At 39.1% G+C, this 27,621-nt stretch overlaps 2 protein-coding genes across 3 annotated transcripts; one reads left to right on the top strand and one right to left on the bottom strand.

The window, feature by feature from the left end:
• The first annotated feature begins 29 nt into the window (after window positions 1–29).
• On the top strand, window positions 30–23,982 carry LOC110064194 (uncharacterized). 2 transcript variants are annotated; one of them, XM_089275468.1, is made up of 19 exons: window positions 30–111; window positions 1,963–2,334; window positions 2,819–3,106; window positions 4,396–4,704; window positions 5,314–5,952; window positions 6,423–6,654; window positions 7,642–7,922; window positions 9,833–9,884; window positions 11,186–11,733; window positions 12,573–12,869; window positions 13,328–13,624; window positions 14,406–14,637; window positions 15,217–15,422; window positions 17,046–17,230; window positions 18,119–18,490; window positions 18,994–19,205; window positions 19,833–19,873; window positions 21,928–22,024; window positions 22,649–23,982. In XM_089275468.1, the coding sequence occupies exons 2-19, from the start codon at window positions 1,992–1,994 to the stop codon at window positions 22,839–22,841; spliced, it is 4,824 nt and encodes a 1,607-aa protein (XP_089131594.1). In that variant the 5' UTR covers window positions 30–111; window positions 1,963–1,991; the 3' UTR covers window positions 22,842–23,982. The 2 variants fall into 2 exon arrangements, with proteins under 2 accessions (XP_089131594.1, XP_089131595.1); XM_089275469.1 differs by lacking the exon at window positions 30–111 and having other exon boundaries at window positions 1,246–2,334.
• Window positions 23,415–25,188, bottom strand: LOC149102332 (uncharacterized). The gene is made up of 2 exons (XM_089275471.1): window positions 24,818–25,188; window positions 23,415–23,694 (listed from the first exon to the last, which is right to left on the bottom strand). The coding sequence occupies exons 1-2, from the start codon at window positions 25,171–25,173 to the stop codon at window positions 23,640–23,642; spliced, it is 411 nt and encodes a 136-aa protein (XP_089131597.1). The 5' UTR covers window positions 25,174–25,188; the 3' UTR covers window positions 23,415–23,639.
• Between the last annotated feature and the right edge of the window lie 2,433 nt (window positions 25,189–27,621).

The following is a 27,621-nucleotide window of genomic DNA, read 5'->3' as shown; positions in this document are numbered from 1 at the left end:
ATTCCCTTCACGTAAACATGTTTGCCATTTTGCTGTGGAAAGCGTGCACTGACGCAGAAAAGTGAATACATTTAATGATGAAGCTATGAAGCTTGCTAAGTTATAATGACGGTGAGTGAGCAAACTTCAACCCTTCTTTTTTTCATCTCTTTCTTTTTTTTTTTTGCAGGGAATTCAAAACGTGTAAAATCGGAGGTTATAGTGTTAATTTACAACGCTTTCCACCGTCTACTATTAGGATTTTAGAAATGGGTTATTAAGCGGCGCTCCTAATGCGCTGGACCAAGACTCAGTCAAGGATATAAATTGCAATGGAGTATCCCGAGGAGTGCAAAATACTGTTTGCTTGTTATAAGCGATCGATCTTAAGTGAAAATCTCAGATCTGATTTCATTACATGAGCGAACTAACTGGAAATCTCAGATCTGTTTTCATTACATGAGCGAACTTCACATGTAGACGTTCTTTGCGTCACCTGATGAATTGGTCGAGATGCACCATGGCTAACTACATTAGCAAGATAAACGAAATCTGTTCCGTAATCAGCGAGATGTTAGCTGAAATTAGTTGAAATAGTCTTTCCGTGGTCTTAGTTCTTGAGTCGCGGATCGAAAGGAGAATCATGCGACTGGCTGGCCAGCCCATTGCGTGTAATTATTTCAAATTGCTTTGGTTATCACTATAAAAAAGTGCAGTCTTAGTTTTTCATTAAAAGCTCCAATGGAAGATCAAAATGTAGATATGAGATCTCGAATGTCAAAACCCATTATAATCATAATATTGTGATTATACATTATATATTGCAGCTGCCACAGAGCTCTATTCGTTTTAAAAAAAACAACAAAGGCTGATAATCAGCTTAGCGGAAATTTAATCATTTTGTCACTTAGTCAGTGGTTATAGCTTAATGCCTAAGTTTAGTTTCTCGCTAGGATGAAGAGCTAAACATTTTACTGGAGAACGCCGTCGAAGTCATAAACTATCAACCTCTTATCTGGAGAGAGATTCCTTAAAAAAAAACTTGAATGAGCAATTGCAGTCCGACCGATTGAGGATCTAAAAAACAGTTTCATTCGCGTAATGGTTGAAGCGCTTTAACTTTCTTTGCAAATGCTCTGCTTGGTCGTGATGTGAATTACACGAAAATTCACGATGGGCTTCAAGAAAGTGCCTCGATCTATTGATATTACATATATTTGCATGTATGCAAAATAATGAAGTAATAAGTTTCAGTAACTGTTTTTTGTTTGTTTTTTTCTGAAAAAGATATCAGTTCAGAATCACAGAAACACATTAATTTAAGGTTGCACAAGAAGCCTTGAATAGAAATATGGTTGAGGGGCTTCATTTGACCAGCGAACATAGACGAAAGACTCGCAAATATGATCCTATCAACAGCAATTACTGAAGTTTCGAAAACAGTAAGCTTAATTAAAATATATGGAGGATATTACACGGTGGCGAGAAGATATGAATTTTATGTTCTCGTGGCAAGAACAATATCTCACTCGTTCGCTTCGCTCACTCGTGAGATATTGTTCTTGCCACGAGAACATAAAATTCATATCTTCGAGCCAACGTGTAATGTTCTTTTTATTATATGGAGAAACCAATTCAACAAAAGCAAAAGGCGGGAATCGTGAGGTCATTGAACGATACGACACTCACAAAGGTGACATACGGAAAATACGCCACTCGGGTCCCGGATGAAGTGGCGTATGGAATCTACGAGTGGTTTAGTTCCCAGTAAAACACTCTTCTCCATATAATAAATCTGCGCACAAGGCGTCGTGTTTTTCAACATTGTTGTTAAGAAGTATTTTATAGCAGTTTTTTTTTATTCGGTTTAATGTTTTGAGAAATCGCTTCTTCTTCGCGATCTCGTTGCGAATTTAAAACGATTTTTTGTTTCTGGATGATTTGCGCCAATCTTGCAACAAATATGATTTCGTTTTATTTTAGACGTGTTAGATTAAAGCTTCACTGAGACAATGACGTCACAACTGTTTTGGTCGTTTTTGGTCCTCGCCCTTGTGACAGAAGCTTCATCGTGGTCAACAAGACGACGATCATCATCGTGCGTAATGCCGAGAAATTGTCGTGTTAGTTCTTGGAGTTCGTGGAGTGCTTGTAGCCAGCCTTGCGGCACCGGAGGGATGCAGAATCGTAAACGCACGGTGACTAGATATCCATCATGCGGTGGGTCGCCGTGTCCTAAACTCATGGTAACCCGGTCCTGTAATCAGGGGAAATGTGCTAATGGCGGAACTCCCAATATAGAGGGATGTAACTGTAGACAGGAATTCAGCGGACAGTGTTGTTTGCAAACTGAAGGTAAACATAATCACTCGTTCGTTCGCTTGTTCTTTCACTCGTTCTTCCGTTCGTTCGCTTGTTCCCTCGTTCGCTCGTTCGTTCGTGAGTTCATTTACTCATTCGCTCGTTCCTTTGTGCATAAGAATATACTCTCAACATTTTTACCGCGCGAAGGCCAGGCTCGATTACCAGCCCGCGTTCCTCGGTACGTAGATGGAGCCTACGCAACATCACGCTACATACGAAAGGCCCCCAAACATTACTTTCATATACTGAATGCAAAATGCCTTCGTGGCCAAAACGCAAATGACCCCATCTACTTGTTGTATAATCAAGTGCTTTTCTTGCGTAATCATTTGGAATGAGTAATAAATAAAGCCCAAAATGCACTCGCTCGCACGTGCGATTTTGTTAGTCAGTGAAAATTTTTTAATCATGTTGTATTTATTCCAAATTTCAGTCAAAGTTACGTGATAACCTATACATAAATCTTATCTATCAGGTTATAAGACGATCGGTTGTTACAACGACAGTTTGGACCGTGCGATCCCTACCCTAGAAGAAACAGATGACATCCTGGATGGCGACTTTTGGACGAGAAATGATCCAATTTACAAATGTTATGAAGTGGCCAAGAAACTAGGCTTCAAAGTTTTCGCTCTTCAAGCTGGTGGATGGTGTGCATCGAGTTCTACAGCCGAAAAAACATTCAACAAATATGGAATGTCCTCGAATTGTGAAAATGATGGTGAAGGCGGACCATATGCCAATCAAGCCTATTATATCAAAGGTATAACCCTTCAACTGAAAAATTTACTCCGTTTGTACATGCCGATTTTCTGCTGCAAGCATACAGAAAATCAGAAGTAGCCGCTACTATAGTTAAGATAACATGACAAACGATAAAGGCTTTATCATTTGTCAGGTTATCTTAAATACTTTCGACATGGTTGTGTGCAAAATTTATTTCTGAAAAAAAAACCCCTAAATCTTTTTTTCTTGAGCTGAACTTATATAAAAGGTTCAACTTTTGACTATACAATAAGGTACAACAATTATGAGATAGGCGACTAGTTCGTCACTTGGACTTCATTTACAGCAACTCTAAGGAAAAATAGAAAATCATTTCGGACATTTATTGTTTGAAAAAGAAATAGCTTGAAACCTGCTTTTAATGTTACTAGAGAGTTACTATGCAAGCACTCGAATGCTGTTCGTTTTTTATTTCTGAAATGCCAGTTATGCAATGCTCTCGAGTGGCATGCCATGGAATATCCCACGAGTCATGATCAATTGTATTTTCTCGGTTTACACAAGACTGAGCTTTTAGGAGAGCGTTTTCATCAAGAAAATACAAATGACAAGTGGGATCTTCCATGGTATGCCATGAAACTATTTTATAACTATTTTATACCATGCCATAGAAAATACAGTGGCCAGCACAATCAATGGAACATACGCGCGGCGCATGATGGAAGGTTGGGTGTAATACTTAGCTCTTATTAACCGAGCTGCAGGTCTGTATGGGAGAATCTTGACCGAGGTCGTGAGTACAGACCGAACGCAGTGAGGTCTGTACACACGGCCGAGGTCAAGATTCTCCCATACAGACCTGCAGCTCGGTTAATAAGATGTTTATTATATGGCAAAGAAGAAAACTTTAATTCGTTTAATGTAACTGGTTTGCTGACAGTTTGCTTGCGGACGGCGATGAGCTTAACTTAAACCTGCCGAAATTTGCTCGTCCTCTTCACTTTTTTTTTTGTCATCAAGCTTTTTGGCACTTCCATGAGAAGAAAATAAAAGAAATGGTGTACATTTTTGTATTTAGTTTGCTACTTTTTCAACGCAAAATGAAACCGGTCTAGCTAGATGCCGGCCTAGATGGGAAAATCTAGACCGCGGTCAATATCGATTTCAGCCAATCAAATTCGTGAATTCGGTAGTTCCCAGTCTTTGTGAGACACAGCCATATAATAATGTCGAATATACAACGGCTTTCCTTTATTCTGATTGGCTGTATTTTCTATGGCATGGTATAAAAATGTTTCATTTAGTTGGACACTGCTCTCTTAAAAGATTATACAGGTGTTGGATGCTATAGAGACACTACAGATCGTGCAATTCCAACACTTGAAGACACAGACTCAGTCTTGGATGGCGGGGCATTGTTTTACCGCAGCCGTCAGAACGCAATTGTCAAGTGCGCTGTCGCAGCTCGCAGAAGGGGTTTCCCTGCCTTTGCACTTCAGGATGGCGGCTGGTGTGCAGCGAGCGCTGATGTACTGGAGACGTTTAACAAATATGGCAAGAGTAGCGACTGCAATAATAACGGCACAGGAGGTCCTTTTGCAAACAATGTTTACGTTTTTCAAGATGAAATTAACAGTAAGTGTTTTTCTCAGGAGTACAAAGAATGTAAAACATAACGAACTCAATAGAGTCAACGTTGAAATGGTTATGTTTAATGTTTATAATTCCAGGATCAATTTGAAACAAAATAGTTATACGAAGCTAGCAATTGGTTCTTGTTCAACAACTGGGAAGAGGCGCATCAAGAAACAAGGACAGAACTCAAATTCAAATCAGTTGAATGAAGGTTTTGACAAAATACTCCCCACTCAGCTTTTTAATCGGACACGTTATTACTGGAGGATTATTAATAGCTGAATCTGATAGCTTTAAAATGATATAACTACGTTCAGCAAACGACATCTTCATCACTGCGTTTAATAATCCCCCAAAATGACCGGGAGAATTTAAATAATGTCAGTAACGTTTTGCATAAGCCATCATCCAATATAATTCTTTTTTGCCTCGAGTGTTTGATACCTCTTCTCAAACAAACTGAGTAGGGAAAAACGGAGCAGTAAAATCCAAAATCTATATTAAATAAGTTCAGGTAGCAAAACACCGTTACTGTCATTATTTCCTTTTTTAAAACTTGATCAGTAATTTGATGAGTTTGAGAATCTTCTTTTTTGTTCAACCTTGCAGCCGTCAGAGTTTCAGATCCAATCGCCTTTTATCCCTTGAACACCAAGTACACAACACGGGAAATAAAAAATCGACAAGCCCAGGGTAACCCTGTTGGTGTTAGCATGGCGCCAGGGCCTGATGGCAAGGCCGGTGGCTCGTACCAATTCACTGGACAAAGCAACAGTTACATCGAGTTCCCAAACAATGGAGGATTAGATGCTCAACACTCCATCACCATGTTATGTTGGGTGTATCCTGAGAATACAGACGGACCAATTTTCAATTATAAGATAACTGGTGGGCCTTGGGCTGTTCATTTCTGGATGCATTTTGGAAAGCTGTACGGTGTAATAAGTAAACGAAATTACCTTATGATTCCAGGGTTACGCACGTTTCACGTTCTGGCGTTAAACCAGTGGCATTATGTTGGTTTTACCTATAGTCACATTACTGGTATGGCAAATTTATGGCTGGATGACCAACGAGTGGTGCAGAGGAATATTGGAGCCGGCCTGTCTCTTTCAACTCAAGATAACGTTAGAATGGGCGCATTAGAAAATGATGGCCGGTATTTTAAGGGACGAATTACAGCCATGCAGATTTATGACGTTGCTTTGACCGAGGAGCAAATAAACGCAGTGGAAAACGCTGGTCAAGGTAATCATAATGATACTTTGACGTGTCGCGCGAATTTGACTTTGTATGGTCGAGGCTAAAGTTAATCAGTCACTCAGCGATCATTACAAATTATTTCTGGAAGGGAGAATTGTTGGACAGGAGTATTTACAGACCTCACCTTCCCCCTCAGCTGTTGCCTGTTCAATAATTGCTTGGTTAACTTTACTTACATTCACATGCAAGAGATATTTAATAGAGACATCTCATCTCATTTGGCACTTCTTTACTGGTTCATACACACTTTCATTGCAATCGAGAGCAATGGTCTTACTTTATCTCAGAGGTCTAAAATTAGGTAGGTCAAGATAATTTTGCGTTGAGACCATACATTCTCGAAAATAGTGATAACTCTTCATTGAAATCTACACGAAACAACATTTTGGCATAATCACAAACCCATCCCCAGCGCCCTAAGACGAGTTTGTAACTTTGCCTTGTGTTGATTACAGGAAACGACAGGTGCAGTGAGATGGGCTGGGAGTCCGCCCTCAGTGGACCAGGATGGGCAAACTGCTCATTGGGAAGATACATAAGTGGAGTGTGGAGGGAAAATGATGCTGTCATTTCTTTACCTGATGGCATCGATAATATTAAAAAGAGGCAGTGCTGTAGCCCTCCACACGAATACAAAGATGATACTCCTGTTTGCCAAACACTGGATTGGAAAACTTCATTAAGTAGGTCAGTTAGAAGTCTTACCAAACGATTTGCAGTGAGCAAACCTTTTTCTTTTTGCGCTTTTACACTAGCTATAAGGAACGTTAAGAGATCACAGGGCCTTCAACTGGCTCTCTGTTCTTTTTAATTTGTTAAAGAACGTTACACGATTATCTTCAACCAATAGCAGAATTAAGTAAACAATAAGTCTTTTGTAAGGAGCGTCAAGAGGCAGACTCTGCTACAGAACCTTCAACTGGTTCTCTATTCTTTCAGATTGGCTAGAGAACGCTAGCTGCGCGTGTTTTCTTGTTTGGCAAATGTCTGCAGAGCTAAGAAAAGGCAAAGCTAGACAAACTCTCTCTTCTTTTTTCGCTATCTGCTTTTGCGCTGTTTCACAGGATGATAGCATAGAATAGAAGCGGACGACGCATCATTTTAAAAAATATATATCAGTCTAGCTATTCCTCTGTCAGAATCATTCATGTTTATTTTGAGTTTATTTTAACTTTTTTGGTCTTTCCCTTACCGCTATTCTGGGATGCTTTTCCGGGATTTCGCTCTTTGAAACGTGGATGACGTAACGCTGACATCAAGTGTTTGTCTCCTAACAATGTGGTTAGCATTTGATTACGGTCCAGTTTCGGTTCTCGCATTGCTCAGAGGTTCTTCAGCTGAAAAATCAACATTTTCAAATTCCAATTCGACCAGGATAGGGGATACGCTTTATTCTGATCTCACTGTGCCTCTCCCCACCCAGGTGTATAAATGGGTACCAGCGAGCTTAACGCACTGGGTAACCCTGCATGAGATGGACTAGCATCCCATCCAGGGTGGGGGAGGGTAGTAGAAATATATTAATAGTCCTAATCGCTCCATGCTACAGAAACCGGAATAAGCTCCGGCCTGATGGGCCACTTGCAGGCTCGTATGCAGACTTAACCTACCTACCTAACTACTTGAAAACGATGATTCAAATAGATAATCTCGTATTATTATTGTGTAATTCAGAAACAACAGATGGGCTTCCTGTCCTGACGGATATTTTCTCCAAGGAATTTATCGCTCAACGGAGACTTGGCTTCACAATATCGAAAAGGCATTGTGTTGCAGACCCAGAAACTTCAAAAACTTTACCAAGAATTGCTACGATGAAAATGTAAGGAAATCACTAAATAAGAAAGGCTGGAGCAAGTGTCGAGACTGGCACTATATGATGGGCGTATACAAAGGAGACTGTGACAACCTGAATTGTATTGACATGATAAAATGCTGCCGGATGACTCCTCCAGGTACGCACTCTCAGGGTCTCTCGGACCACTAATATTAAACTGAAATCCTACTAAATCCTATTATTATATGACTCTGTCCCACAGGGACTGGGAACTACCAAATTCACGATTTTGATTGGCTGAAATCGATATTGAAAGTGGTCTAGATTTTTCCATCTAGAACGGCATCTAAACCGGTAATGTTTTGCAGCGAATAAGTTGCAAACTAAAATGCAAAATCACTGGCTATTTTCATCTAACAATATTTATTTTATGGAAGTGCCAAAAAGGCTGCTTAGATAAAAGTATTGAGGACGAGCAAACTTTGGCAGAATTAAATTCAGCTCATCGCCGTTCACAAGCAAAATGTCAGTTAGTACAAACCAGTAACATTAAACGAATTAAATTGTAAGCTTTTGTTTGCGCCATATAATAAACGTCTTATTAACCACGCTTAGTCGGTCTGTATGGGAGAATCTTGACCTCGGTCGTGTGTAGAGACCTCACTGCGTCCAGGGGGAGGGAGTACTCCCAGAAAAGTTGGATGGGGGTTTGTGGCCCACTTCCCAAAACTCTTACTCTATTTATGACCAAAATCTGCGATTTTTGCTACCTATTTATTACCTGGCCAAAAATTCGACACCCTATTCATGACCGTTGGGGCTGGCACAGTTGCCCTAAAGATAAGTCATGAAGGGCTTTTGTTGACGGTCGTATTGATAATACTGAAAAAGTAGCTTCTTCCAAGAAACGTACCCAATTCAAGACTAAAATGGCCAAAATCGATTCCCTATTTATAACCAAAACGGCTGAAAAACCCTACCCTTTGGGGCCGCACATACCTATATAGCCCATATAAGCGAGTAACCCCCTCTTCCCCGGGGCTGCGTTCGGTCTGTACTCACGACCTCGGTCAATATTGTCCCATACAGACCTCCTGCTCGGTTAATAAGAGCTAAATATTAATCTGACCCATTCACTAATAAATAACAAGTAATATTCGGGTCAATCTAATGGCTTTCCGCTTTGTTGGTTCTATTTTATCATTGTCTTTTTCCCTTGTTTATATATTTTCATAGTTAATAGTCTGTATATTATGACAAAAATGTAATTGCTAAAGTATGACCGCCTAGATTAGCCTTAACTTCATGCGTGCTTACTTTTATATATAAATGTTTATTTAAAATGATTGTATTAAATCAATAAATTAAGTGTAAAGGTGCAAGTGAGTAAATAAAACAAGTGTGTATCTGTCTTTATCTAAGTGTGTACAACTGAGCTGATGGCTTTCAAGCAAGCTCTCTTGACAGTTCTTATCAGTGTTTGCCCGCAAAAATTTCGTTTACCGTATGAATTTATTTAACAATTTAAACACCTAATGCGTCGCGACTCGGAGACGTACCCCAATGGCTGCAGTGAAATGTCTTTGGGAAGTCAACTTAATTTTGTTTGTGCACAAATAATTTTTCCTTTCAACAGTTGGTTCGCAAATACGAACAAAACAATAATAAGTCCTCACTTAGCCCAGGGTAACATTTGCTGCTTTTCTGTACTCTTGGTTTACAGGTTTCTGTTTTTCAAATTCTATTTTTCGTGTTTCCTTCTGACGTGAATCCGCATTGGGCAGTAAACTTCTGTAATCCTTAAGAAAGTAAATGTATCTAAGGCTTTAAGCATTGATCTTTTAATGTACACGAGGACAGAGTTTGCTTGATAAATCGTGGCTGCCTGAGACCAATACCTCTTCAGAATCAGTATGGTGATACTAGTGCGCATGGACTCGAGCTGAAGTCTGATCGAAACCTATCAAATTGAAACGGTTTATTTCCGAAAATATCGTCAGCAATGCAATAGCCAGTTTAAAATAAAGAAGAAACCTACAAATGTAGGGTGGAAGCTACTATAGATTTTCTGGCTTTTTTTGTTTTCAGATAAGGTAGTTTTAAGCTATTGGTTGCTGAATGGCCACGACGAAGATATAAGGTTGGTCACTTACTGTTTAGCGCCTAAACCTTAGAGATGTAAAGTATAATAATTATATAGCGACTGAAACAGCACTCCATGATGGCCTATGTGCACCTTTCCTTTACACAGAGCGTTTTCGATCGAGTATCGCAAAACCAAATCCAAAGTGATCACTCTAGCTAATCAAAAAGGACGCGGCCAATCCAAAGAACCAATCAAAACGCCAAGCAAATACATGTAGCTGAAGCGAAAGGCGGGAAAATTTGAGCGAACTAGTCGCGATTGGTTCCAGGTCTGATAAGGTAGATTATTGACAAAGTGGCGCAAGGTTTGTTTTTAAGCCAATTGGTTGGCTTAGTAATGAATGAATAACTTTATTGTCGCGTCAAAAATTCTAGTTTACTGTAAACGTAATAGTTAGCTAATTGTGGACACCTATATATATACTAATAATAAGTATAAAATTCCAATCATTAAAAACATACGGGACAAAGTTAATTAATTACGGCATAAAAAAGACTAAGCTAATAAAAATGATTAAAATTGCATTTATATGAAAGGTCAGATAGAACATAAAAGACAGTTATCACAATTTTCGCTAATCAATTCCGTCAGATTCATTGTTCTTAGCCGACTTTAAATTTGTGAAGGGTTTCTGACTTTCTAAGGTTTTTACTCAACTTTGCTTACAGTTTAGGCCCTAAATAGCTTAGACTGTGTTTACCATGAGCTACCGTGTTGAACCTTGGTATGGTAAAGTTTGCGTTTTTCAGAGCGTGGCGGCTTATATTTTTGTTAAACAGTTCAGCTACATAGGAAGAGGCGATGTTGCTTTTGACCTTATACATAATTACGAAAGCAAATGCGAATTGCTTTGGACACTCAGATGAAAACCACTTCAATTATTGTTTAGAATCAAAAACGTAAGGAGGCGCAGTAGTCTAATGGTTAGTGAGATTATGCTGAGTTTTCGCGGGCAAGATGCTCTCTAAATGTCTCTCCCCACCAAGACGAATAACTGATGGGCACTAAAGAATAGTTAAATAATCCACAGTGCGCAAATTACCGACAGATAGACTACTATGGATTGGGACCCACTTGCCGCAAACATTGTGCTGTCTTCTACATGCTTCACTGCCTGAGAAAGAGGGGTCACTTGAATCCGCCAATTGCAACGATTGTAGCAAGCTTTGTATTTTTAAAGAGAGTAATCGTTAATTCTCCTTGGATTCCATTTCGTATAAAAGGGACGGTTCATTGTTTATTTTTCATTACTTTGGAGATGTTTTTAGTGAGAGATAATTTTTTTCCTATTTTAGTTTAATTGGATCTCCGTCCTTCACTGAGGGAAGGTGTCCTGGTAGTAAGGCCCTCTTCTTGAACCAATCGCATTCTTACGCCCTTGCACCAATCATCACTCTTAACGACAGAAGTTTCACCATCGCTTGTTGGATTAAACAAACGAAGTGGGTCTTCGATGAGTTAGGAGCGATATATGGGGACTGGTATTATCCACGGCAGTTTCTGCTAGGCGCGAAAAACCAGAAGATTGTATTTCAGCGTTACCAATCCGAAAATGACGAATTGGATTTGTGGTCCATAGAGAGTAGCAATGTTACTTTGGACACGTGGACCCACGTGGCTGTTACTTGGGACCACGCGACTGGGTCCGTGTTAATCTACGTTGACGGTACAGTGAACAGAGAAAGATCGTATCCCGGTAGCTCCACGTTTGTTCAACCCACAGGTTGGCGTTACCAGATTGGTAAGGATGGTCACTGGAACGGTCATCAGTTCCATGGTTCAGTGATGGATCTTTATGTCTTTGGTACGGCGCTGTCGCCGGATCAAATCAATAAACTAAGAGGTAAGTTAAATGGTTTGAACCCAGTAGTATCAGTAGTTTGTCTTGTGTGATCGTCCGGGTGATGATAGTTCTGACGTTTCGACAACCCGAGCGGAAGTCATCTTCAGAGTCAAATGAATAGTGTTAGTCAGTCGATGATGTTATAAGTCTGGTCCGTTGAAAGTGATTGATTGGTCAGTTCAGTCTTGATGGTATTGGCTGAAAGACTCTTGTAAAGTTTGTCAGCAGTCATTGGTCGGTTCTAGTAGGTTGCGGTCCGTCTATTGTTAGTCAAATCGGTCTGTTTGAGGTCCGTCTATTGTTAATTTTTTAAGTCGGTCTGTTTGTGGTCCGTTTGTTGGTTTTGTTCATGTCCTGAGTAAGTCATTTGTAACGTGCCGGTAGTTGTTGATATCTTTTGAGAGGTTTTTGTTCCAAGTTAGTGTACCAGCTTTCCAGAGTCACACGTTGAAAATAGTTTGTACTGTATCAGTGGCTAAGTTTCAAACATTAAAAAAAGCAAAAAAGCACACACAAGCACACCAAGAAAAGTAAAATATACTTATACCAAAAAAGATGACTTAAGTTTAGAGATTAACACAGCAATAGTACAGGCATTTGGAATTTCAGCGCTGAGAGAATTAAATACCTTGGGGCCTTGAAAACGGAGTGAGAATGTCTTTTGTCCTACAGTAGGGCAAACTGAAAGAACTTTTAGTTCTAGTATACATAGTTCTAGTTTGTTCCTTTGCCCCACATTTGCCTTCTTTCAACCACCTTTACTGTACTAAATTAATTTCCATTTCAACTTGGGGATTGCCATGATCAGTTGCATCTTATTCCTCTGGAACTCCTTTAAGGCGTTCCTGCCATTGTCAACACGACCGAGATCGTACCAGGGGGCACCGTTGTTGTGGCGTGGGAACCACCCTTTGAAGAAAGCTGTTCAGTTGTCAACTACACTGTGAACTACAGGAAAGTGATGTCACCAGTTAAGAAAAGCAAATGGCGCTCCATTACAGTGAACAGAAATGTGACCAGTTTTACACTTCAGCTGAAGTGTAAGAATGAGTATGATATAGCAGTTAGCTCAATGGGTGAATACTGGCAAAGCGCTTTGAATGATAGCAAGATATGGAATTTCAAAACAGAAGGAGGTGAGCATTCCTTATGTGACTTGAAAAAAGGACTATGAACTTCATTAAAAGCTTAAGGCAACGATATGGGAAGTTCTCTAAGTTAACGTTTGTGTGTTGTTCAGAGTTCTATATACATGGTGAAACTGATTATTTGGCTTCTCAAGTTTTCATGCGTTTTAAGTCTAAAACAGGATATTTTGTTTTGATATTAATGATTGATACCATTGAATGGGCTACATACCATTTAAAGTTAGGACCATATTTATCGGTCAGCCATGACTTAACTTTGCGTTTCAAAAAGGCCAACAAGGAAAAAAAGTCAAGGGTTAGGTGTCAAACCAGGTTGAGAATTAAAGGTTGAGCAGACTTGGCTGTAGTACGTTCATACCTGTACATGTCATTTACTTTCCAAGAAAAACTTTCCTTGACCGAATTGTTAAATTCCGCCGTTTCAAAGCTTTCTTTATTTACCACAGATATTCCATCACCTCCTGTTATAAACAACAGGGAAACAGAATCGTTGGCATGTGATGTCAACGTGATATGGACCCCTCCTGCTGACCACGGGTGTCCGCTGACCATGTACTCGATATACCATCAACAGATTCAGGCACCAGAAATAGGCTGGCACCAAACTAACGTCACTAACGTTATGGCAACGAACTTTACTGTAACATTAACATGCGAAAGGCAGTACGCAATCGAAATGTCGGCCTGGAATGAGCTGGGAGAGAGCGACAGATCGAGAACATGGATAATAAAAACAATTTCAGGTAAGTTTACAAATATCAATTACTCAGTAAGGGAGGACAACAGAGGGGTGAAGCAAACCTTCGTTTCCGGGGTCTCCTGTGGGATGCAAATCCTAGAAAGCTGCCGGCTAGCATGAGGAAAGCGCCATCCTAGATTTGAACGTCAACAAGACCCTGGGTTTAAGGTGAAGAGTCGTAAATGCTGATTTGATGGAAAATTAGTTGTGTTTTAAGCGATAACTAATCGGGTAAAGCAGGTAGAAAAATTAAGCGGATTTGACTATCTGTAGGGGTCATATGGTAAAGTTTGCATACGACCCAAGTGGCCCGTCAGGCCGTGGCTTATCCCGGTTTCTGTAGCATGAAGCGACTAGAGGTATTTCTACTCCCCCTGGATGGGATGTTAGTCCATCTCAAGGTTACCTCCTACATTAAGTTCGCTGGTACCCATTTATATGCCTGCTTGGAGAGAGGCATTGTGAGTAACGTGTTTTGCACAAGAACACAACGCAATGTCTACGGCCAGGGTTCGAACACGGACCGCTTGATATGGAGACGAGCGCACTAATATGATGAGGCCACCGCGTTTTCCATGGGGGGGAGGGGGTCATGTACTCCAAGGTTAGGGGTCATATACTCCAATATGAATACAGAGATGAATAGCACTCACTGTTTACCGTAGTTAAGGCAACAACGGGCTATCTAGATATCTATTCGCAGCAGGTTTTGGTCTCTGTGTATTTATGTTAAAAACTGAAAAATCTTCCCTCTTTAATGCTTATCACATCTGACTTCTTTGCAGGTTCTGATAAAAACGATGACACCCCGTCCTCACCTTCCGTCTTTACCAAATCAAAAACAAACTTAGCGAACTCTCCAGGCTATCAAGGTGGAACAGGTCTTTCCTCTCCTCAGTTATCTGGCTTAGTTGTAGGACTTGGCTTCCTTCTAATTATCATTTGTATAGTAGCATTCTCACTCCGACAGAAAGCTAGGAAAAACAAACAACGTGCTCGAAACTCACAACCCAGAAGGTAATTTGATACCATCTTTACAACGTTTACTGTGTTTACTGATGACGCAGGTCAAATTGTCTCTTGCAGTCTTTAAGTAGTTTCACACTTTTTACAGTTTAACATAGATAAAACGTACACAGATGACGTATATATAAAACGTTAACGCATGTAGATGATCATCTACTGCAATTGGTCTGGCATTGATGGCGTGAAACGCCACATATGCTGACTCCCAGCGGTGTTGTAAAAAATTCGTTCTTTGATATACCACGTGTAGCCCGGGGGAGATTCATGTAAAAGAGAACGGCATCCTTGAGCACATTTTGAGAAAATAGCCAATGGCTTTAGAACCATTTTAGAAGCGTGGCTTCATGGTATGGTCTAGTATAAACACCCTAAGGGGTACCAATTCGTTCTTAATGATAACTGATGGTGAAAATTTACCTGGAGCATTAAAGACCAAGATAAGGCCTGAGCTCTCGTCAGTTGTTTCCCCGGTTTTTTAAACGCTGGAGGTTTTGCAGATGTTTCGGCGAAACTCGTAGTAAGCGCAAAAGGCAGTCAGGCATTGAGACAAGTTATCACTCTTAAATTCAGATCCAAGTCCTCCATTATCCCTCTTTGGCAATGGGAAGTTCTACCCGAGCAGGTTGTCTTTGAGGAGGAGATTGGTCGTGGGGCATTTGGTAAAGTGTTAAAAGGCACGTTCAAAGAGTCCCCTGGAATTGAAGTGTTTTACAAACCCAGAACACAGACTGTCGACTTCAAAGAAGGTCGAACAGTAGCTATTAAAGTTTTAGCGGGTAAGTGATTCTCAGGTTACTTCTGAGTCAGTATTTAGGAATGTTGGATTGTATTTGAAGGTATTTTGAATGAGCTCTCTAGCTCATAGAGAACCTGTGGAAAAAAGACTGACTGGCTGACAGACTGATTGATTAATTGGTTGATTGATTGATTGATTGATTGATTGATTGATTGATTGATTGATTGATTGATTACCACAGATCTGTTAATAGACTTTCTGTTAATTTTCCTATTTCATGTATTTATAAATAAGAAAAAATGGTAACAAGACTGAATGGAGTCCAGTTCGGTCTGTAAGAGAGAATAAGACGACACGATGTCCTTTTACCAATTAATCATAACCATTACAATTTCCCAAAAAAGTCAAAGTTTCATTTAAAAGCAGATTTTAGTAGTCATTTTTAAATATGATAATTTCAAATATAGAAAATAGCTTGAAAAATCGCTGTTAAGTTTCTTTGAAAACAGTCACCGGAAATAAATCTCCACAATTTTACAAAGTCACTCATTTGAATTGGTTTCTATAGTGATTGCAATCAATGTTGTGATTGGTGGATTTAGTGAAAAGGACTTAAAATGATTGGCTCATGTAACTGCCAGACAACAGGTATCCGATTTACAGCCAACTGTCCGTGTCCGATTACAACTTTGCAGTTCAGTAATCAGTGTAAAATACAGAAGTTTATTGTCGGTCTTCATGCGACGTCATCATTTTCCAACATAAGAAATTACCAATCCTTCTGAAGTTTTAGTTTCATCAGATGTAAGAGCCTCTAATAACTTGACGTTTTGCACCGTTTAAGCCCGACGGAGTACCTCATTATTTAATAGAGCACGTCTGAATTTCTAAGTTTATGCGTTGCGTGATATTAAAATCATGGGGCCAATAAGGACAAAAAGGCTCTCGAGTAGGTCAAATATGAGTTATTGCGCCAGTTTTGCTGACTAAACAGTTCTTGCTCTAGGAAAATTATTATATTCAATGTATTGGAGCTCTAGAGTGATAACTTTTCGTTTCAATGACAAAATTCAATTACGGACGTTTCTGTTACTTCACGTACGCCATGTTTGTGTCCCTTCGAAGGGCACAAACATGGCGACTCCATACAAAACTCTATAAATTTGAGTGAAACACTTTTCCGAATAAAGCGCGAATAAAAAACCGCACAGACTTAAATCTCGGCGAGGTTGTTTCTATATCAATCATCTTTTATATCCCAGCTTCTTGATTTAATTTATTGAATGGTTACGATTTTTATTTTTGATGGCGTGACACTGCAAACCAACCATACGCCAATCACATTTGAGGAAATTATAACTGTTATGATTAGGTTTGTAATAGTATGAGATTTTGATAGACTGGCTGGCCTAGACTAGCACTAGTTATCCACGTGCCAAATGAATTATAATTAATAAAATTATAAGTAATAAAATTATTATTATTACTATTATTATTATTATTATTATTGTTGTTGTTGTTGTTGTTGTTGTTGTTGTTAACTAAACTTGATTTTCAAAGCGGTATTGTGTATCCTCTTTGTCAACGTTATTTGCGAAATATATATACTGTGCATAGACCTCGTCTAACGGATGCCTACTATACTATTGCAATTTGCCTTTAGACACTACAGACGAGGAAGCCAGGAGCCAGTTTCTTGAGGAAATTGAAATCATGAAAGCTATTGGTTCACACAAGAATATTGTCAGCATGCTGGGCTGTTGGGTTCACTCTGATCCCATCTTTCTAATGTTAGAGTATGTTCCATGTGGAGACCTACAACACTGGCTCAGAAACAAGAGAATACAGGTAGATTCTACACTAATTAGAACTTTAGGTGAAGGGCGCATGCTCAGACAAAGGCGTAATTTAGTTTCAACGAACCTTGCACAAAAGAAAACTGAGAGTCCCCAACGAAAATCGAACACCCATGGCCTTCTACATATAGTCGGTTTTGGGGGGAAATGTTCGAGTGATATGGGTAATACATCTTAATTCATCGGTAAATGCTTCTATTATTACTCATCGTGTTCTGAAGCTATTTAGTTTAATACTCTCTTACTGTTAAATAGCACCCGTCGGCCCGTGTAGTAGTTTTAACAAACGCTTTGTGACATAATAAGCGGCTACTTCCACCACCAATTTTACACCCGTGGCTCGGAATTCAGAGTTTTGTTCAGGGCTCAGAGAGCTGAAATAATTTACCATTAAAGAAGATCTACAGCTTGCGCAGACACAAAAATACCGGACAGTATGAAGAAATTAGTCACCTCTTTCTATTACTGCTTTCCCTCGAGCTTCCAAAATCAAATCTACGTCCCGAGGGAGCTGAAATAAATCATAGCGGAAGAATTCGCTATGATTAATAATTAATACTGATTAAAAGTATAGAGAAGACTCTATACTTTTAATTATTGCTTGTATTTTTAAATTTATATCTTGTATTTTTTAAATTTTATCTTGTATTTTTAAATTAGCACGATGTCTTGTATTTTTAATTATTATCAGATTTTTAGTCCAGGGCCCCTCTGGATATCAGCCTCGTCGCTGAATGGGTCACCCTGGCCAAATAAAGTTTACCTTTACCTTTATCTTTAAATCATCCTTGTCGCTCCTCCAGTCATTCACTCACTAAACATATATGTAATTTCTCATGAAATGCAGCAGTATCCCTCTATTTCTATTGCTCTCCCGTAGAAAAGCTATCAAAGGAATTACTTCAACGAAGGAAATCGCTTGAATCTGGATGCTAATGATTTGCGCTTTAGCATCGATGATGAATCAAAAGCACTGTTAGTGGGAGATGAGGACGACAGCAAAGAATTAATGAACTGCGGAAAACTATTCGTGAATGATATCGACAACAAAAAGTTACACTCCACATGTTCAACGCTTAACGATGAGACTGTTACCCAGGAAAACGTGGTAGAGGAAATCAAACCTGACGAGAAAGAAAGTACGAAGCCCCGTCAAGTCCCACAGAATACTGACCATGACGATGTGCAACAGGACGAAGACTTTGTTGCAAAGGACCTTCTTTGTTTTGCGTGGCAAATAGCACGCGGAATGGTAAGTACTGAATAAATTTCATTGACAAACAGGACGAAGACAAAGGGTTAATATGTAAAAAATGCTACTTGGGTATTAAAGCCACCCTCTTTTAAGTACCTTTAACAAGCAAGCTCTTCTCCTTGTTAGGCCGGTTCTCTCCTTTCTCTCTAACCAATTTGGTAGTAAATCAAACAAGAAAAAAAAAACTCTTTGCAGCCAAACCAAGTAAAGCCTACCCCTCAAGATTACATTAATGAATGGATTATATGAATATTGAACCAAATAGCTGTATTCTTGGAATGATTAGTGGGTTCAATATTCAAATAATCACTTCATTATTGCATTCTTGAAACTACTAGCGGGTTCAATATTTAAATAGTCAATTCATTAATGTAATCTTGATGGTACGCTTCACTTGGTTTGGCTGGAAGCCTGCGCGCGCAAGCAGCCTGTATGTTTAACAAGTACTGATCTCGCTACATATTTCTCTCTGTCTCCTTCCTTTAAACAAACTGCTAAAGGGTTTCTTATCAAGCAACGGCTTTGTACATCGAGATTTGGCGGCTCGTAATGTTCTTCTTGGCGAGGACAAAGTTGTAAAAATCTCAGATTTTGGATTGATGCGACAAACCCAAGAAAGCGTTTACAAACTAAAGAAAGGGAAAAAGATACCGGTCAAATGGATGGCACCAGAAGCACTGTACAACAGTGAATACACCACGAAAAGCGATGTGTAAGTTTGATTAGTAATTTAGCAAAGACGAAAGACCGTATTTGGCCACATTACCAAACACCGAGAATAGCGGAGTTCAAGCTACGACGCTACCGGAGTATTTTTGACGAACTTTGAGGTGTTTGAAAATGTGGTCAAACTTCTCAATCGAAACTAAAACTAAAGTGAAAACGGAGAAATAAAATCGTAAAAATCCATCCAAATACCGTCATGGTCATGATTTTCTTTGTTTAAAATTGATGAATTGTTAATGAGTTTAAGAATTGTGGTGCAAGGTCATTCTCTTTTCCTTTTTAATTTTTAGCCACTGAGTGAACTACAGAGCTGAGTTCTCGCACCCTATTTCCTTCCTTTCTCTCCCACTTTCGGCCTTTAAAGAAATGCTGCTTGACTTCCCAGTTTCTCCCTCCAGCTTATCCGGCCATGTCCCGTTCTCGACGATCATGAAATATGTGTGGACTATTCTGAGTACTTAACTTCAGAACAAAGGCGTTTTAGCATTGACTTAACTGATGTAATCACTTAAAATGTAGATCGCAGTCGAAATGTTGCGATGTACCGTAGCAATGACTGCCGGTATATATAATGATGATATTATCCATTCAATTCTTTGATCTATTTTCCCAGGTGGTCTTTTGGAATTCTTCTCTGGGAACTCTGTACAATGGGTAAGGACATATTTTAATTTCTCCTGATTAATTTTTCCGCACTAATACGAAGTAGATGAAATATATCAACGACGAGTTAGGAACGACCGTGTTTGACCAGATATTATAAATACCATTAGGGCTTATGTTCTTTTGTTGAAGCTTAACGAATTGTACCCTGGTCCCAGGGGTTTTTCTTGTTTTTTCTGCCAAAGAGCCGCAAAGCGACTCATGTCCGCCGCTTTCCGTCTCGTGTTCGCCGCTTCCCGAAAAAAAGAAAAATCAAGAAAAACCTCTGAGACCAGGGGCCCGTTTCTCGAAGGTCCCGAAAAGTTTTCGCACCCGAAAAGCCGTTGCAAAATCTCAAACCTTATGACTTCAGAGCTGTTTTATTCACACATTCTTAATATAAACAGAGGTTCTCTTCATATAAGGAGTTTCAGGCGTATACACCTCTCTGTCTTTAAATACCGATTAACTAAAAATGGCTTTGGGGGCCTGAAAAGTTTCCGGGGCTTTCGAGAAACGAGCCCCTGGGCCCGTTTCTCGAAGGTCCCGAAAAGCCGTAGCAAAATCTCAAACCTTTTGACTACAGAGCTGTTTTATTCGTATATTCTTAATACGAACAGAGGCTCTCTTCATACAAGAAGTTTTCGGCGTATACACCTCTCTGTTTTTTGATAAGATTAACTAAAAATGGCTTTTCGGGCCCGAAAAGATTCCAGAGCTTTCGAGAAACGGACCCCTGGGTAGACGAATAGTCAATGAGTGAGAGAAATATAAAAGTGAAAGTGAAGAATGATAATCGTAGTAAATTTTCCAATTTAAGCAATTGGAAAGAAGAAGCCTGAAAAAAAAAATCAGGGCTTCAATGGGATTCGAACCCGTGACCTCCGCGATACCGGTGCGATGTTCTACCAACTGAGCTATGAAGCCACACATTGGGAGCGAGGTCAATTAATTGAGTTCATATCTTCCCGTGAGGAGTGAAATGATGGTAGAGTTCTTCACTTTCATCTACAACCGCAGTTCAAATATGAATTATTTTATATATACTTCACATGAGAGAAATATATTTGGCCTGTTTCATTCATTCAAAATGTCACTGAATACTGAATCTTTTCTGTAAGGACCTTTTTCATAAGAACGCTCAAGAATGAGATTAACTCAGATTTTAAAAAGGTACAAGGACACCCCCAAGCTAAGAACACCACTGGAAGTTATAACAAAACTACTGAAAACTTTGGCGATTGGAGATGATAACTGAAGAAAAACTTAGGAATATATGAGGCTCAAATTGGCCAAAAAAACCTAAGAAAATTTACCTTCAGTCCGAAAACTATTCGTTGTTACAAAAAAGACTGTATAGATATTCACTATCCATATATTTGCAACAGTATGCAAACAATTGTGTTTGATATTATGCTAACTCTCGTGTGCCTTTTGTGCATGTTTGGATACGTACCAGTGAGTAATCTATGCTGATCTTTAAACTTAGGGGTCGCTTTTCGTGCAGGGCCACTTCATTTTTGCTCCGGGTTAAATCTATTTGTCTTGGTTAACAGTCATCAATGAAATCAACATCAGATGTAAAACATTTAAGTCGACATTACTGCTTTTATTATCAACCTGGTTGTCTTTTGCATTGCAAGTCCAAGGCAGTCTAAATTTGCTATGTTCACAATCTCTGTCGTCATGGATGGCCAGAGCCGCTATTATTCGCTGCATACCCCGTGAGGAATCCCACATATAAAGGACGGGTGGACCGGTTCTGTTCAGCCTCAGACGCTCCAAAGTGGGAGCTTTCGCAGGACCTTTTAGGGTACTGAGCCGAAAAAAATATGTCAGGAGATATTTGAAAATCAACTTTACGAGTAGAAGGTAACTGAAGCAATCTTCTTTTATCGCTTTTAAAAATAATGGAGGTATCAGTTTATAAGTTGCTTTAGAACCGGTACCTCTAAGGAGTGAAAAGACTTTCAAGCCACGACCACAAAACAGGATTTTGAATTGGTACCTCTTAGGGTTGCATATATCTACATGCACAGTCAAATTTGTAACTGTTGTTGTTCTAGGAGGAAATCCTTATCCTGGAATAAACAACAAGGAGTTGTACAATCTTCTCAAAACAGGATATCGCATGGAAAAACCAGACACATGCTCTGATAAACTGTAAGTAAAACTATTAGTTTAACGAACTCGCTCTTATCATAGTTTAAACTATGCTCTTTTGTTGAAAAGATCCCCGCAAACGAAGAAACACTTTGACCAAAACATTTTGAGCAACATTGATTTTCTGTTTCCCCGCTTCTGTTTAAACACAGATTTTGTCTCGGAAACTCTTCTTTCGAGAAACAAATTAAACAAAAAAAAGCGGACTAAAACACACTCATTTTCCCGGTAACAGGAAATAGAAAAGTTTGCTGGTCCCTAAAAAATGTTGTGACGTGCATGAGGTACCAAAGTTCCTAACTCCGCGTTGTAGCTTCCGGCCAGTGTAGTGTTTACAGATGAACTGGAACTTGACTGCTGAGATCAGTTGCACTCTGCAATTGATACGTCAAATCTATCTGCTCTTAGTCCTTTAATATATTACCTCAAGTCAACGAGAACATCTTTCTAGGCTTCAGCTCATAGACAAATAATGACCATCGAAATAGTCCGTGTCTAAAAACCGTGATGCATGGTCGCTATTTTGCGAGAGCGAGAGCCGGTTCCAAGAGAAAGCGCGAGTATCGAAAATGTTAGGAACGGCTTAATTAAGAACGCATTTTAATCTAACCGTTGCTTTTTCAGTTATCAGCTGGTTCAAAGTTGTTGGACGGAGAAGCCCAGCGAAAGACCGACATTTGAAAGTGCGACGAGATCACTGGAAGAAATGATGCAGGAGGACACTCCATATCTGGACTTTGAATCGCTTGATGAGTCCAAGGCATATTACTGTAGCGAGAAGCTTTCTGACGACGATGTCGCAGACACCTTTCTGTAACAGATCTATATGATGACAACGGTGGTTGATTGAAAAAAAAACTGATCAAATACTGTCGTGGCGCGAACAGAAACTTAGCAGGTGGATTCAACTTTCACCATGCAGTATATTCACCAAGGAAGCCAATCATTTTTGAAATCTAACCATATAAGTCATAGTTTAGGGGCTGTGGCATGGTGCACACAGACGATCTATCAAACTTTCTTTTGCTTATAAACTTGTTAAAAAAATTATAAAAATATAAACCTAGTTGATTAGTCAGGGGGAGTAAATACCAGTTGATTGCGAATTGCGTTTTTCAAAACCCGACTAAGCAAGCAGTTATCGGACCGACGTTGTTAGGCAGCTGCAAGCATTCTAAACTACAACACTGTCACAAAGTACATGATGCGACAAAGAAGGCACGGAGGTCTAATTTTTATCGCGTGTGTGGACCGGACCGTGACTGATCAAAAGATATCTTTATTTAATTTTGACACTTTCCTCTCGAAGTGTCCCTCTCCTTTTGTAAATACAAGTTAACAACGCTGTATTTTGACTTGTTTCGATAACCAAAAAAGGGTTAACTTCAAGTGTCCCACATAATGGTTTTATTGCAGTTGGCTAAAAGTTACATTTCTGCCTTATGTCACAAGTTAACGAATTTTAACAGCTTTCTATTGATCACTTCTAATCGCGGCAAAACTATATCAAATGACAGTCGAGAGGTTACTATTCGATCCAATGGCAGCTGTATCAGTGACATTTATAGAGTGGTGTTGATCCTTTCTTTTAGCACCGGAGACTTCGTCCAGTTAGTCAAATGTCACCACGAAAGAGTTTTGAGGAAATGGACCGTCGTTTGCACCAGTATCTTAAAACAGAAAATTAAAGTCAAACATCTTGAAGTAAAATATCAAACATCGACTGTAGACATATAATTATAATATTAAGTTGTTTTTTTTTTCTGCCTTGGAGATATTCCTGTTGCTGTTGCTCTCTTAAGATATCCGTGAGACCGAAAAACGGAAATACTGAAATGAATCGCTGCAACTGAGCCCGCATACAAAGGAAGGCACCGTGCGAAAGATGTTCAATAATTGTAATTTAAGCAATATAGCGATACAATATACAAATAATAAATTTTCTCAATGCACCTATACCTAGTTACCTCCTCTCTTTCCTCCTTAAGAAGAATATTGGTTACAGCTACAAATTCTTGCACATATATCTGAGGAGGATTTCCCGCGCTTTTGAAATAACTTACGACGCAAAACTCTCACATACACATTCCAACCTTCCTCGGTTCCCCACGAAACGATTCGCGTTAACTAATTTTCCTTTTTCAGTCAATCATTCACTCAGTCACTCACTTACTCACTCACCTACCCAACCCACCGGTAAAACACAAAGTCATAGATGCAACTCCAACGGAAAATTATGGTCGAACCTCCGGTTGTGACCACCTGTCGTAAGCGACCACCTCTCCTCAGAACAGCGACCAGTTTTCAAAATACCAAAGATTTCCAAGGCAAATCAATATATTTGGAACCTCTTTTGAGTGACCACTTCTCGTAAGCGACCACGACCACTTTTAGAGCTAAAAGTTTGAAAAGTTTGATCGACGTTGGATAATATGGTGTTATAACATTCGCCATTCCTAGGTTCAGGACAAGAGACGGAAATTTCTCAATGGAAAGTACCGCATTTTTTTCGAAATTGACTTTTCACATGAACAAAACACTTAAAACATGTGGTAGGCGTCTGCAGCTACCTTATGCTAATCAGACAAACTTTTGACCCAATACCCTCGGTATGGTCTAAGGTCCCGTATGCGACCACCAAGGCTTGACATTTTGGGTGGTAGTTTACGGGAGGTCCGACTGTATTTGAGAGGATGAAATTTTCGATATGTGCGAAGTGTACAATGCGAGTGGTTCCGGGGATATGTTAAAAAAATAGTCGATTTGGGAAGTAAATGCATTATTGATTATTACCCAGCTGGACAGTTCCGCGGATCAGTTTCTTCATCTCTGACTAATTCACTTCTGCGGCACCAGTACCCTAGTGGGCAGACTTCATTACTGCGTTTTGACTGGCACACAAACCCTTGAGGACATGCAGCTGAGTCAAACTCTCTCTTCTTCTTACACCAGTAACCAGGGGGACAATCGAAAGAAGAGGCTTGTTCATCCATTCTTTTTCCAGCCTCTTCAGCAGTGACGGACAAACCCAATAAAAGGGTTAAAATAAAACCTTTCTGCAGCATTCCTTCAAACAAAAGCATTAACAGGCAGTTACGGCGTTGCTTTTCGTTTCGATTTTGTCTTCTTAAATCATGACAGGAACCCATGACTCCCGATCATGATTGTGAATTTCATGCCGGAAATGTATACTCGTGACAACTTTCATGGTTAAAATCATGTGTTGAAAAGTTCTAAATACAATACAGTTATACGTTTTTAACTGAACTTTCCTTCCATAAACTTAGGCTACTTAAAACCAATTCACTTCTGCGGCACACTGATTAGCCGCTAGCAGTAAAGAAGCCAAAATATTAACTGTTAACCGTAAAAGCCAGCACCCCATTGAGACTCTCGTTTAAGCCTGATCTTTTTTCTTTTTCAGGCTTTATTCTCACAGCTGTTTTGGTTGTGTACATAACTGCGATGATCACTCATGTCTTTACGAAACAAGCAAATAAACAAACAAACAAACGAACAAAAAAGAAACTAAAAGCGACTTTTGTGATAATCTGTGACGTTCTAATTTTGAGCCCATATCTTCTGTTTTCGAAATACTACGGAGACACCGTTTTGCGCAAATAGTAGGTTTCTATTTAACTTCGCCATTACTAGATTTTTAAAAAAAAAAAAAATGCATGACGGATAAATAAAATTTTGTCGATTCGAATTCAAAGCTTTTCACCGAGAAATTGAATCTGGTAGCATAGCAATATATTCTTTTCAAAATCTTAGCCTCGGGCTTATTCTTAAAATTTCTTCACAGATGGCATGCAAGTCAACCTTCATGTACGATTGAGCAAATATACACTATTCTGAAATATTTTAGTGATGGATGGACAAATTAAGTCCAAGAGACTGCGAAGATCTACTTCAATCACGTCAAACATAAGCCATGTCAAACACGCATGGTGGCTGGTGATGTAGAGTTTGTTTTTGATTCCAGAAATGAGAGATTTAAACAAACTGAAATCAAAACTCGAAATGATTATGAATACCAGAATGCTTGATACTTGTCTATTTTACTAGTTGAAACTGCAAAACACTCATTAAAACGAAAAACGAATTCTTCTAAAAACCCTCGTATTACCAAAGTAAGCCTGAATAATGGTTTGTTTCTTCTCAAACGCAATATTTAAGTAGTTTTTAAAGCAAGTTAACATTAAACATTCCTTTCAACTGATCAGTAGATAATGGTGGAATTTTCTCGATCTATAACTTAACTGTAAGAACCACGACTTACTTTAGTTGACCCAGATGTTAATGCTTTCTCTCTTAGTCAAAAAAACGTGTGGCAGCAGCTCGGATGTTGTTTTTGGCAAGCTTTCTAACGTTCGATAAATAAATGCCAGTAAACCAGCTGAACACTCCCCGGCGATAAAATAGAAACGACATTTTGACATAAATATAGACAGGTCATCGCAGTTATGTATACACCTAAGGCAGCTGTCAAAACAAAGCCTGAAAAAGTAATTCAGGTTTAAATGAGGGTCTCAGTGGGGTGGTGGCTTTTACGGTTAACAGTTAATATTTTGGCTTCTTTATGTTTAACAGATAATCAGTATTTTCCTTTCGGTTAACAGAAATCTTATAAATTAACAACAATTGTTTTAAGAAGTTAAAAATTAATTTTCATCATCTAAAAAAGTTGAAAACTTATCTGAGTATGATAAAACATATTTAAGGTCCTAGGATCATTCTGGGATGAATATAGTTACTACTAAGGCTTCCAGCGTTTCCCTGTACTACCAGACCACAAGACAAATCACAAAGAAAGTCTTCACAAGGGGTCTTGCTTTTACTATCTCGTGGATAACAATTTTTTACGGCTAACAGTAAAAATTTACCAATTTTACGCCTAAGGGGTACATTTTTGGCCCGTTTTAATTTACGGCTAACGTTTAACCCCAAAGAGACCCTCTTTTAACGAGACTCGAACCCACGACACTGAGCTATCAAAGCCAACTGCGAGCTGGTCACGTTATGAGTTCGTACTATACTCGTAGGTGGTTAAGAATGCAAATGAATATATGAAAGATCATACATTTGAGCTGAAGAAAAAGAGGTAAACACATGAGTGATCATCGCAGTTATGTACACAACTAAAGCAGCTGTGAAAATAAAGCATGAATAAAGGTTGAACGGTATTCAAATCCATGATCACTGCGATACTAACTGGGAAATGGTCACGTTGCGATTTTGTAATATGTCTAATATAGCCGTAGATGATGAAGAATGCAAATGAATACTTAAAAGATCGTATATTTCATTTTCGTTCATTTATCACTATTCCATGACTGCGGTAGTTTATTTCGAAATGACTTTTTTTTTAATGGGAAAAACAAAATATATGAGAGTATAGAGATTTCTTTTCCTAAGTAACGGAACAACAGAAAACTGAATGAAAAATTCATCTCATTTATCTTTAAGGATTCTCTATTCGTCGCCGCAATTCAAATTCAATATTCGTCTTTATGTTCCAATCTATTCTTCTAGTTGAAACTACAAAACACTCATTTAAACGAAAAATGCATTACTTCAAAAAATACATTTATAAA

The sequence above is a fragment of the Orbicella faveolata genome, unplaced genomic scaffold, assembly GCF_042242905.1.
Source record: "Orbicella faveolata isolate gen_17 unplaced genomic scaffold, um_ofav_v1 contig_36, whole genome shotgun sequence".
In the NCBI taxonomy this organism is placed as follows: domain Eukaryota; kingdom Metazoa; phylum Cnidaria; class Anthozoa; order Scleractinia; family Merulinidae; genus Orbicella; species Orbicella faveolata.
The sequence above is the reverse complement of the archived record's forward strand: the minus strand, read 5'-3'. Positions and strand labels throughout refer to the sequence as shown.

Bases quoted from the DNA above. Each gene is read 5' to 3' on its own strand.
- LOC149102332 (XM_089275471.1), bottom strand. From the start codon at position 25,173: ATGGGTTCCTGTCATGATTTAAGAAGACAAAATCGAAACGAAAAGCAA. The intron at 23,695-24,817 runs GTAATAATCAAT...TTCTGTTTTAAG, and splicing joins CCGCGGAACTGTCCAGCTGG to ATACTGGTGCAAACGACGGT.
- LOC110064194 (XM_089275468.1), top strand. From the start codon at position 1,992: ATGACGTCACAACTGTTTTGGTCGTTTTTGGTCCTCGCCCTTGTGACA. The intron at 15,423-17,045 runs GTAAGTGATTCT...ATTTGCCTTTAG, and splicing joins AGCTATTAAAGTTTTAGCGG to ACACTACAGACGAGGAAGCC. The intron at 19,874-21,927 runs GTAAGGACATAT...TTGTTGTTCTAG, and splicing joins CTGGGAACTCTGTACAATGG to GAGGAAATCCTTATCCTGGA.